This window comes from Symsagittifera roscoffensis, chromosome 1 (genome assembly GCF_963678635.1).
Source record: "Symsagittifera roscoffensis chromosome 1, txSymRosc1.1, whole genome shotgun sequence".
Taxonomy (NCBI): domain Eukaryota; kingdom Metazoa; phylum Xenacoelomorpha; order Acoela; family Convolutidae; genus Symsagittifera; species Symsagittifera roscoffensis.
The window spans coordinates 98,856,680-98,870,088 of NC_087062.1; the positions used below are offsets into that span (position 1 = coordinate 98,856,680).

The following is a 13,409-nucleotide window of genomic DNA, read 5'->3' on the forward strand; positions in this document are numbered from 1 at the left end:
ACAGTTTTTGCCTTCGGTTTGGAGCACATGCAACACGTATCAGTCCGGTTGCTTTATCTGCTTATTTTTCAATCATCTGATGCTTATTTTGAACTAAGACTTTCGTTTCTAAATTTAAAAAGCATAACTTCAGAACAAATCATCAAAAGATAATCGTCTTCTAATTAGAGCTTTGGACACCTATGTTTCCCAGATAGTAAAAAGAAATCAGCAAAAAAGGCTAGTTGAAAAATCGAAATTCGCCAGGTCGGAGCAAACCAGTCGGAACAAAATAAAATCAAAGTTACTATCGATCAATACATCACTATATGAATAAAATTTGATACAAGATTTAAGCTTTTTGAATAGTTACACATCTTTCAAAAAATTATAAATATCAGAACAATTTTTCAAACATAGCCAAAAGACAGTTGGAAAAGAGTCGATGAAGTTAACAGTATTAGAAAATAGTTTTTTTTTCGAAAATTCTCAGCTTTCGAATTTTAAAGAAAATAAATTTAAAAAAATTGATGGCCTTAGAGCTCTTCGAATTTGTAGACGTTTTATGATTGACTACTGAGAAAACTGTATCAATTGATAAACTTTTTATTCGGATGGAAACTCTGAAAACTAAAATCCACCACGTCTGTTGTGATCTCAACACTTGCTGCTCGATTGTGGAGTTTGCCTTCCTCATCAAAAAGAAAATGAAATTAAACTAAGCCGGGAAATTTTTTTTTAAGGTTCGGACGTTCATCGACTCTTAGACAGTATGAAATCCATGAATTGGAATTTAACTGCATATATTCAAATTCTACTACTTAAATAATAATTTAGATTGTTCATGCCGATTCTTGTATAAGTTTGTATTCATTCACACTTCCCTTTGAGTTCACCAGAGAATTTTTATATTCTGTTAACTTTTCATCGATTTTTTCGTTCACGTGACGATTTTCACGACAGTTTAGTTCGCCGTAACCTCCTCCGCCTGGAGTTTTCAGCAACAAAGTTTCTCTGGGTTTGACCTCTACTGAGGTTTTTGGTCCCAAAAACAGCATCGAACTGTCGCTCCGAATCAAAATGTTTTCGCCGCATTTTGCATTCCCACCGCCCGCGAGTCCCTTCGGCTCCAGAACTCGTCGTTCGGTGAGTAACGACAGCGTGATTGGCTCTCGGAACTTCATTCGTCTGATGACACCCTCGCCTCCCTTGAATTGACCTCCACCGCCCGAGTTGTCGGCTCTGAGGTGGAAAGCTGTAAAAAAAAATCGACTCTTGACAAATTATTCTTCCGCTCAGAAATCACAGAGAAAACAACTAGTCAGAATATTTACTCCTCAACATGCTGAAAACATGCAATAGCTGCTTTTTCTTTGCGCACTTTATCAGTAAAACTTTCATATTGAAACCTTGAAGTTTTGGATGAGTACTTTTCGGTCAGCAAGGGGTCAAATTTCTGAAATTCCAGGCCGGGAAATTAGTATTCTCCTTCGCTCTACATTCGGCACTCGCTGCAAATTGAGTTCCAAATCCTCCTTGAATTTTTCAAATAAGCAAGCAATTTATTTTTTTAAAAAACAGAAAAAAATAGACAATTATGAGGATGGGAACCTTCGAGTATGACAGGGTAGTACTTCTCCAGCACCTCCGGGTCAGTGATGCGGGTGTTTGTCATGTGAGTGTGGATGCCCCCTCTGCCCTCCCAGGTGGGTCCAGCCCCCGCCCCTCCCGCCACTGTCTCGTAGTAGCCGAAACCACTGTTGCCGAAGGTCACATTGTTCATGCAGCCTAAGCGACACCACACTTAACAAAAGCAAATTTGTGGTAGTTTTATTTTTTTTTTACTTAGAATGATTTTTTTTCTGAAAAACGTTGTTAATTTAAAAACGCCAATTTAAGCTTTTACGTGAACACAGCTAGTAAAAAAACGTTTGTTTTCAAAGCGAGCTGCTTGTTCGAGGGCAAACTTTTATGCCGCGAAATAGATGTTTTGGCCCGTTTATTCGGCGAAAAAAATTAACTATAGTTAATTATTCCTCCGCTTATAAAGAACAGACATGAAAGAATAGACACAAAAAACAAGTATATACAAGACACTAAGATTTTAAAAGTATGCATGAAAGTTCTTTTATATATTGAATTTTTAACGGCGGGCCGCAGTTTACCACTTGATTAATAAATAACATCGAGTAACAGTTGTTGATCAAAATTTCCTGACCAACCCTGTGAGTCGGCACATGCCTCGAATGCCCGCAACACTACGTCCACTATGCGCTGGGAAGTAGTCACATTCCCACCCACTACAGCTGTGTTGGGTCCAGGGTCCAGCAGACAGCGAGGGGGAATATGGACTGCAACTGGCTGCAGACAGCCCTGGTTCAAGGGGATGTCATACTTGACCAGCGACCTAAATCAGCCAAATATAGAATGATAATGTTACTATTATCTTGGTGTTATTGCTAATATTGTATCTTGTTGTTAGGAATAATTTCTTATTTATTCCTCGGTTACCCGAAATCTTCTGTTTTCTGCAAATTGAATTATAATTCTGGACTACAGCTCAGAATATATATTGGCCTCCTTATTAGCTATTAGCTCCTTAATATAGTGGTGATGTTTTTCAACCAATCAGGAATTTTTCAGCGGCTTTTATTTATAAAGATTAAGACGATTTATCCATGAGGGAAAGGATCAACATACGAGCTGTTCAGAACTTACGGAGAACCGCTGTTGTGACGCTGCTTAACAAATAAACGATACAAAACAAGCATGATCCGACCACCCTGATTTAAGTAACAAATTGAAAAAGAAGAAACATTTTAAATTTAAAAAAATAAGCTAGGAAAAATTTGGAAACAGCTGTATGAGAGGTAAATTCAGTAAACTAAACATATAATTGATATAAATAACTAAACAAGAGCATATGAACCAGCCGAAGGTTACCTCATTTGGGCAGAAATCCTTAACTGTTACATCATTATTATGTAACCATTCCGTACTTTCAGTTGGCTTGTACAGTAAATGATTTACACATCGGATGGTTTATCTACAACCTATTTAGACTACCGTGAAAAGGTGGTATAAAAGCCAGCCAAAGTACGTATGAACCATCTGCCATATAAACTAACCAAAAATACGGAGCAGTTACATAATAATGATGTAACAGTTGCAAAATTCCATCCAAATGACGTTTTCTTCGGCTGGTTGACTCTCACCTGAGACAATATATGAGAGCGGACATGCAGACAGCCCTCGGAGCACACTGGTTCCCGTGCAGTTCAGGCGAGGTCCCTTCGAAGTCAATCGTGGCACTGCCATCTTGTCCGTTGATGTCAATGGACACTTGTATCGTCGCTCCACTGTCCAACTTGTCACTACATGTCAGCGGTTTGCCACCCGTCCGCGCGTGTAGCTCTTTTAGGACATTTCTCACTGCCACTTCAGCATTTGACCTTATATGCTCCATGTACGCCTAAAAAACGAAGAACTTTCAAACAAAAAGAATATGGCCTTAAGGCTCTTTGAATTTCACGAACAATTTGAGAAAACTGGATCGATAGGTAATTTTTTTTTATCTCGCTGGTAAATCTAATAATTAAAATCCATTTTCGAAACTAGAAGTCGAGCACGCTTTTCGTGACCTTTACACTTATGTTGTTCGATGGTATTGGAAATGAACTGAAGGAAATGAACTGAATTTTAAACAAAACCAGAAGTCAAACCGCGAAAAATCAGTTTGAGCCTGAACAATTTCTGACTTTTCCTGGAAAAAATGAAAAAACATAAGGTTATCAATAAGGCTATACTATCTCTTTTATACATTCTATCTGATGATGATGAAAGCTTTCCAAAATTAAAAATAAATTTTAAAGCTCAAATATTACCTGTACCACCTCCAAACTGTACTCGTTAATCAAATCTTTGATGAGTCCAATTCCCTTGTTGTTAGCCGCTATCTGGGCCTTCAGATCCGCAATGTTATCTCGTATGTTTCGTGACGCACTGGAGCCGACAACCTTATTCGCCGGTTCCTCCAGTTTGCGGACGAGTGCTTCTTCTTGAAACTTTCCTCTTTCAACTACTTTGAATGTCTCAAACACAGCCCCCTCTTCCGCCAGTTGGGTGGAGAAGGGGGGCATGGAGCCAGGGGTTATTCCACCTATGTCCGCGTGATGACCCCTTGGAAAAAAAACACAAAAAGAACTGAAAAACATTCGTCAACCAGGGGCGGATTTTTTTTTTGGGAGGGGGTAAAATTTTTTGCAAAGCGCATTTGGTACCAACATACAATTTCTGAAGGGGAGCGAGCGCCAAACAATTGAATTTTTTGGTCATAACATTTCAAAAAGTGCTGTTTATACTTTCTGCATGAAGTTTTGAAAGAACTCGGATAATCAATTTGGTCGACCTAAAAATAAGATCAACCAACTTTTCAAAAATTTAACGGAAATCCCCTGCCCTTTCGAGGGGGTCTCAGATCCGCTCGAGCGTCAAGGTTTGTACTTCAAATCAATAAGAATTTTACTCAGCGAGGCACTGCGAATCTCAACAAACGGATGTGTTCCGCTTCAGGATTAGTTCAGCAAAAAACATACTCATCTGCCTGGTCGGATCATACCTGGATGCGACGAAGAACACTGGCTGCCCATTGGATCTTCCTCCTTTGCCACTCTCTTCGCCCCCCTCAGCTGGTTGATTGGGGGAGAACACAGGTGTGATGACAGTGAGGTCTGGGAGGTGGCTGCCTCCACACAGGGGGTGGTTGGTCAGTATCACATCCCCCTCATACAAATCACCCTTCAGTGCTTCCATCTGGTACTTCACAGTCTCCTGCATCGCCCCTGGATTTATGCAAAAAGTAATAATAGATAAAAATAAATCCTAATAAAATAGTTTCCAAGTTAACAAACAAACATGGGAGGTCATCAATGGGCAATTTCCCGTCAAGATCACGCCCCTGAGCAAAAAAAAAATTTGAACCATTTTTCCAAAAACAGATTAAACCAAGGATTGAATTGTTTCCAGAACAAGGACAGTAGACGATTTTGGGGCTCGTTTTCTTAGGTCATTCCGACAAAACTTTAACATGTTCAAAGACTTGTCTCTGAATTTCAGAAACCTACAAACACGAAATTGCGCGCCTATCCAGTGCACAACTTGGCCTAGTAATGGTCCATATTTAAAAAAAAATATTTTTAAAAAAAATTTGAAAATTTTGAATTAAAAAAAATTCTTTTTCTGAGATTAAAACCGGTTGTGCCATGATTTAAACGGACGAGAAACACACAAAAACAATTATGTCATAGATGAAGATCCTACCCAGATGCACTGGTATATGTGGTGCATTGGCAACTAATCCTCCGTCTGGGCCGAACATCGCACACGAGAAATCCAGTCTCTCTTTTATATTCGTAGAAATTGCCGTTTTCTGCAACACACGGCCCATTTGTTCCGCTATGCTCATGAATCTATGCGAAAATATTGACAGTTCCACGAAATCGACTTTGTTCAAATCTCGTTTCAAATAATCTTCGGTCGATGTTTCCTTCTTAACGTTTATCACAACATTGCCCGACTCGTCCAAAATAGCCGAGCAATTAGGCTCGACTAGAATCGTATTTAATTTATCAATTATAACAGTTGGTCCAGTGATTTCTTTATGAAATGGAATGTCATCGATGAAAATAACACTCGTGGTTAGACATCCTTCTTTAAAATGACAATCTAAGGTCTTTTGAACGTTCAATTCTGAGGTTTTATTTTTCACGACTCCTGATTGGCTAGTTTCGTCAGCCAATCGAGTTTTCCCAATTGCACGAATTCGAACATCGTCTACGATTACTTCCCTGTCTGGTAACGAAAACCCAAAATCTGACTTGTACTTTATAGCAAACTTTTCTTTGAACGAACTCAATAGTTCAGTGGTGATTCGAATTTTCTCAGTCAAAACTGATTTGTCGAAAGCGGGAACCATAAGACTGCAGTCTGTTTTGTCGTATCTCAAATTGAGGTACAATTCGACTTCTATATTGCTGCTTGCAAATCCTTGTGATTTGAGTTTGGGTATCGCCTATTCAGTGGTGTTCGTCCTTAGTTTCTTTTTCATTTTTTTTTTGAAATTAAATGTTTAATGAAAATCTGGAAAAATTATCTTTTGTTGACGAAAAAACGAAATTTTGAGAAGCAGTTAAAAAATATTGAAAACCCACAACGAATCAGTTTCGCTAAAGTGATGTTAAATTGAACAATGTTTTCAGCATTCGCAATATGCTATAACACCATAAAAATCAATCTTAATTTGGAATTCAATACTCAATGAACATCACTATGTTGCCTTTTCTCTAATCTGAGACTCGAAACTCGACTTGAGTTGCTCGAAACTGTAAGCGTCGTATGCAACATTCATCGGCTGCTGTGACTCCACGACAACATCAGCCATGGCCATTCCGAATGCGGAGAGGATGCCAGCATACTTGTGCACCACTATCTGGTCCATGCCAAGGGATTGAGCTATGGCACAGGCATGTTGTCCGCCAGCTCCCCCGAAACAGGCCAGCACGTGTTTGCTTGTGTCGTAGCCCTTACCTGAGCGTCAAACGTAAACTGTTATTAAAGAAAAATAAAAACATAGTCAACAGACAGTTCGAAAAGAGTCAAGGAAAAGAAAGCAAGGAAATAGAAAAAAACGACTTTTAAAAAAATATATATATGGACTTAAAGCTCTTTGAATTTCTAGAACTAACTATGACCCTATCGCTTGGAAATCTGATAATTAAATGCCATTTTCAAAGTTAGAAGTCGATTACGTCTTATCGTGCTTTAATGTTTTGCTGTTCGATAGTGAATTTTGTCTGCCTTTTAACAAAAGTAAAGAATTAACTTTAACAACAAATCAAAACAAACGGCCAAAAAATAAATCTGAACCTGAGCAAACTTTTAGATTTTTCTTGAAAAAAAAAATGAAAAAAAAAATCATCACGACCTATATAAGGATCTAAAATACGTTCATCGACTCTTAATATATTAGTGGACCAATAAATTGAAACATAACCGATTGAAGATTAAAAAAAAAACACTGAAGTTGTTGAAAAAATCTCAACTTTCAAATCCAAAGAAAAAAATAGATGCCCTTTAAGCTCTTTGAACTTCTAGAACGAGCTACGATCGGGTACTTTTTGATAACGTTAACCCAACTTGAAAAAACTAGATCAACAGGTAAAGTTTTCATTCCGCTGGAAATCTAAAAATTAAATCCCATTTACAAAACTAGAAATCGTTCACGAAATTTTGCGCCATTTGCACGTTTGTATTTGGAGAGTGCTATTTAGGTCATTTTCAGCCAATGAATTTCAATCGAACTCAAAAAGTGCATATATACCTAAGTTCATCAATATTTTAAGAATTTTTCCAGAAAAAAAAACAAAAAAAATCAGCCTATAGACGGAATTTTTCCTGAAGAAATTTTCCTGAAGAATTTATAGAAGAATTTTTCCGATTTCGTCAAAAATTATGCGCCACAGGAACAAGTTTTAGAAGTATACTGTTTTATGCACTTTTTATTAAATTCACTTGTGATTTTAAGGAAGAGCAGCGACGTTGAAGTGTCTTAGGCCTCCGCGTCTCAGTCAAAAGATAACTGGTTCAAGACCCACAATGATCCGTACTCATTGTCTGCGAAATGGTTTCTAAGCAGCGGTACAACAGCGGTTCTCCGCTAAGCGCAGAACCGCTCGTCTGTCAAAAGTTTCCCTCTTTTGTAAATGAAATTAAAATTTTTACTTTATTCAAAAGGCTTCATCTTGAGCCCAATGCTAAGAAAAACAACCCAAAAATCATTTGAATCTTTTGATAAAAAAATTGAGCTTAACTGAAACATTTTCATGAGCAAATTTTCATTAGCCTAATTGCTGTGATAAACTTATTAAATAGGACTAGTGTGAGCCACTCTGTGCTCAGATATCTTCCAGCAGGCCCAACCTGCTTTGCTCGACATAGTCGCCTATCTCAAGAATGACCTGAAGGAGATGTGGAAGGACCCATTTGTATCTCTCGAAGCCAAAATGACACCGAGTCACTCGCGCAATTCATCTCTTGATTTTTCCTCCAAGCTGAACCTCATTCACCTCTCTGCCGCCGCAGCGCCAAACTTCGCCGATCCCGAAGCCTAATTGTTGTGATAAACTTATTAAATAGAAAAAGAGCAATGAAAATGATCGCTTCAATTTTCGAGCAAACGAAAGCAATTATTTACGTCTGAATTTCAAGTGTCAAATAGAAATAACTGCAGAAAACGTGAAAACAAATTTGGATTCAGCGAATTTAGACCCAAATGTTAAAGAATTATTCCAACTATTGATTGAAGAAAACAAGGAAATTACGAAATCTGTTATTCAACTAGAATCCAGTGTGCAACAGCTTAGTATTAAAACGAATGAACTAGAGAGATATAACTCCAAGGATTCAGATATTCAACAACTTGCCCCTGGGAATTACTGGGACTTTAATCGGAGACATATCATATTCTTGTTCAAAAGTGCTGAATAAATCGGTTACAGAAAACAATCTCAAGGCTTGCCACCCTTTGTATCCTGTTAAGTACTTCAACAGACCGCCTCCAATTTTTGCGAAATTTATACAATTTGACAAAAAAATAGTCTCTGGAATCGAAAACCTCTGCTTTGAAATTTTGTCAACCCGTGCAACAATAAACCGGTATATATTAACGAAAGGTTATCAAAACATGATTCGGGATTGAAAATATAAGCTGAATCGAGCGGCATGATTGTTTTTACATGGAACTCTCCTCCTTTTGTGAAAGTTAAAGATATCGGAGGAAATTTTAAACGTGTCAAGGTGGATACTATGGAGGAGTTGGAGAGCCTAAGCAACACTGCGGATAGCAAAGTCAACACCATCAGGTCAGCTAAAAATTAATTCGGAAAGTTTGTATAGTAAGGTTTTGAAAGACAATATAACACCGGCTAAAAAGCGTTTTCACTTTCAAGTTTCACCATCGCCAGCATCTACAACTAACGAAGAAATGCAAACTCTGAAAAGTGAATTGGTCAAGCATATGGATGATGATAATGCCTTATTGGATTTCATTAAAGGATTCGTGGGTGGTACTATGCAGTCATATGAAACAAAAACGATGAGTAAAATACTTTCAACATACAACTAAACTTAACCTTAACTCAACCACTTAATTTATTGCGTTAATTTTGTTGGATTTGGGAAACTGAATGGAGGCAAATACTGAGGGAAATGAGAGCGTTTTTTTTCTTAACATAAGATCACTTAGGTTACATCATGACTAGCCTTGTGTTTTGGTTGAGTCACTCAAGAAAAACCTTTAGTCATAGCTTTATGCGAAACATGGTTGACCGAAAAAGATTGTTCGGAAATGTTTCAGTTGGATGGTTATCAGAAAGGGGTTTTTAAAAATAGGGAAAAAGGGGCGGTGGTGTAGCTTTTTGTAAAAACTGGAGTTGAATTTATTCTTCAAGATCTGAAATCAGATTTGGAATATCTAGCTATAACTATTTGCAGCAATTTAACTAAGTTCAATAAATGCGTTGTCTACAGACCACCTGATCACGTGTCTAAAATTTTTAGAAAATCTGGATAGTCTCTTGAATGAACTTCGATTTTTAAAAGGAATACCTATAATTGTGGGAAATTTTCTTGAGTGAACCAACCAGAGTCACTAAAAATAGTGCTACCTGCATTGATGATTGGATATCAGAAGATTTTTTTGAGTGACAATTATTAAATCAACAATAAGTGACTACAACGCATTGTTTGGTGATTTGTCATTTACTATCGCTAAAGCTGATTAAACTGTTTGTTATGCCAGAAATGTTAAAATACTGAATCGTGACGACAACCTACTCGAACTACTATTTCTCCTACATATCGAATTGGAAAAACTGAGCGCAGATAAATCCGTGAATTTAAAAATTCAGTTTTTAATTCGGTCAATGATCAATGTTTTCGATAGGATTTGCCCATCTAAATTAGTCGGTATCAAAAAAACATGGATAACTAAAAATAATAGAAAACTGTGCAAAAATAGAGGTACTGTGCATAAAAAATGATTATTTTTCCCGATGATGAATAAAAAAAAAAGTTCAAACAATTGAGGATGAAACCAAAAAACAAATTGCCATAGAAAAGCAAAAATTTTCTGACAATGAATTGGGTAACTCTAATGCTTCAAAAAGGATGGTTCAAGTTTTTATTAAGTTTTGTGGAAAAGAGAAAACTAGTTCAAAAAAGTTGGAGGCGAATGATTTGAATAACTATTTTGTAACCATTGGACCTCAACCTTCAAAAAAATTGGCGATTTCAAATATGTTGATAGAATCTCTCGCAATTGCAAGGATTTTGTTTTCTTTCCCACTGACATTGACGAAATGGCAAAATTAATAAGAATTGAAAAAACAAAGATTCGATTGTTCATGACGGGTTGAGTAAAATGATGTTTAAACTTTGTGCACCAGTCATTATGAAGCTCATGGTTGTTTATTTTAATGAAATGTTCATCACAGAGACTTTTTCTGATATTTGCAAAACTGCCAAGGTAATCGCTTTGTTCAAAAGTAGAAAAGATATTGATTTTAATAATTACCGGCCAATGAGCCTTCTTTCATTAAATAGCAAACTTTTTGAAAAACTTATTTAGCGACGAATGATGAAATTTTTACGGAAATTCAAAATACTTTGTCCTGAACAATTTGGGTTCAGACCAAAGCACTTTTGTGTACATGCAATTACACGGATAACTGAATATATCCGCACAGTTTCGAAGCAAAAATAATATGGAATGGCCCCCTTTCTGGATTTTAAAAAAGCATTTGACACTGTTGACCACGATATTTTAATCATTAAATTAGAGAAATATAGTTTTCGTGGGAAATGTTTAAATTTGTTACAGAACTAGTTAACGAACAGGGTACAATATGTGACTGATGGTACCATAAATCCGTCTTTAGAAAAAATACCTTGTCGAGTGCCACGGGGCTCAGTTTTGGGTCCTTTATTGATTTTAATATATATCAATGATGTTTCAATTATGAATGAAGTAACTGAAATAAGTCTTTTTGCTGATGACACTGCAACTGTAGGTTCTGAGAAAACACCAATGTTTATAAAAGAAGTCAGCAAAGATGTCCAGAGCATAAATGACTGGTGCAATGTCAACAAGCTATCGATTAATACAGACAAGAGTAAACTAATGGCTTTTGGAAAAGACCTATCGTATTCCAAAATTTCAATTGCTGGCCAAACTATGGAAAATATGGATAGTTCTAAATATTTGGGTACTGAAGTTGACAAAAAACTGAATGTTAATGATGAAACTGAAAAACTTTGCAAAAAGGCGTCCAAATTCAATTGTGTTTAGCACAGAGGAAGATCATGCTTCTCCAAGCAGTCATTAGTTAAGTTTTAAAAAGCATACGTGATTCCGATAATTTCCTATGGCTTGATAGCGTACGGATGTACTTCGAAAACAAATCTTGATAAAATTTTCTTATTACAGAAAAAAGTTATAAGAACTATTTTTTTCCTTCGCAAGTATGATCATCTGACCGAGTATTTTTCAAAATATCAGCTGTAAAATGTGTATGAAATGTTCATCAGCCAATTAAGTTCTGAGGCAATGTTTCAGTTCTTAGAAGTGTCCCCCTAACACTTTTTAAACCTTCAATCAAGAAAGATGGGTAGACTCACGCGCAGGGGTAGTTTAGGATTTTGTCACTAGTATTTTAGGATGTTTGTCACTAACTTTAAGAAAAACAAAATTAGCTCTATATTCGGTGTCTTACAAAACTTTGAAATGTTTCAACTTTTTGATGTCAAACGATTTGTTACCCCTCAACCTTAGCGAATATTCTGACAAGCAAAAGAAAAAAATTTTCGACAAACTTAAAAACATATACCTGCATGACAATCGATTGCTTGTTGACATGCTAATACGATGATTACATGTGGTATCCAAGGGTGCAACTCTAATAACTCTGTTTTTGCCTTCACTTATTTACCTAGGTTTCCGTACAGTAACCCTGATGCAGTTTGTTAGTTCATTAATGTTCTCTAAACTGTATCTAAATTCAAATTCAATTCAAAATGCAATGTGCAACTTAACGTAGCTGTCGCAAAAATATCCTTTAAGACTCATAGATCCTTAGATCGTGCAACTTCTCATATAAGAACTTGAAGCTGACCTTGAGTGAGAGCCCTGATGGGTCTACACATGGCCTCATTTGCAACTTTGACGAAGCCGAGCGCCACCTGCTCCATTGTCAACACCTGTGGGGCTATCTGGGAGTTAATCTCCTCAGTAAGTTTCACGAATGCTTCCACACTCGCGTCTCGGCTCAGAGGCTCGTCGCAGTTGGGTCCGAATATCTTGGGAAAGTACTGCGGGTCCAGTCTATTCAGCACCAAATTCGCATCAGTTATAGTCAGAGGACCCCCCTAAACATTTTTGAGTCAAATAACAAAAAATAGCTCTTAATTCAATAGCAGCAATATCGAATGAAAACATTCCGCAAGGACAGAAAATGTTTCCAAAACAGTGCGATTCAGTGACTTTCAGGCCATGTAGAAAATCGAAATGCGTTTTGAGAAATTTTTGAATCATCAGGGTAGAAATTGTAGTCATAACCAGTGTTTAATAGTTCTCATTTTTTGATATACTGGCTACTGAAGAATATTACGAAAAATTTACCCCGATGGAAACTATGCCAAAACCACAGAAAGGATCTCAAGAGGATTCCACCTTAGAAAAAAAACAAGCATAGAATCAACTCAGTTCCGTATATTTCAATTTTTGATCCAAAAACTATTTATCTGAAGATTTTAAGGCCACGACTTCGTCTTGAACTCAACAAGGCCAAAAGGTTTCAACACATCGATTTAATCAACAGAATTTTAAAGGGTTCCCAACATTCGATTAGGACACAAGCTTTGCTTTAACTTAAACCTACTCGGAAAATCCAAGTGATAGAATTATTATTTAGTCGGCGAATCTGTGGCCTAATTGGATATACTAGACAACAACGAAAACCTAACCTTGCGATAGCAAGTTGGTCCAGGATGTGCGCCGGCAGATTCTGGTCCCACAGTGAACAATCCCGACCGGAAGAATAGTCTGGAGCCTCCTCCTGCAGCCACCGTGTTCACGTCCAGCTGGGGTGCCTGGATAGTCACTCCAGCAGTGGTGCACTCGAACACATGTTCCAGAGAACCAGCGTAACGACTCACATCAGTGGAAGTTCCTCCCATGTCAAAGCCAATCAGGGGTCTAGGTGATGACTCACACTTGTCCGAGATCTCAAATCCTATTTTCGTAGAAAGGACTGTATAATTTACGGAGGGACGATTTAAATAAAATCAGTGAGTTAATTAGTACTAATTTTTAGTGC

The 13,409-nt window shown here is 37.2% G+C and overlaps 2 protein-coding genes across 2 annotated transcripts in view; one reads left to right on the forward strand and one right to left on the reverse strand.

Moving 5' to 3' along the window:
* Positions 1 to 635: 635 nt before the first annotated feature.
* Positions 636 to 13,315, reverse strand: LOC134853271 (5-oxoprolinase-like; the record flags this gene model as incomplete). Its single annotated transcript, XM_063869248.1, is given in 10 exon segments — positions 636 to 1,234; positions 1,591 to 1,767; positions 2,202 to 2,386; positions 3,195 to 3,451; positions 3,864 to 4,158; positions 4,598 to 4,820; positions 5,299 to 6,049; positions 6,314 to 6,564; positions 12,207 to 12,459; positions 13,057 to 13,315. Coding segments are annotated over 10 exon segments (3,064 nt in total), but the record flags the coding sequence as incomplete, so codon positions are not given.
* Positions 8,143 to 13,409, forward strand: part of LOC134853282 (cytoplasmic 60S subunit biogenesis factor ZNF622-like) — a 76,552-nt gene continuing 71,285 nt past the window's right edge. Inside the window, exon 1 of the mRNA XM_063869258.1 lies at positions 8,143 to 8,170. The gene's annotated coding sequence lies outside the window, so the exon portion shown is untranslated. The remainder of the gene's footprint in view (positions 8,171 to 13,409) is intronic.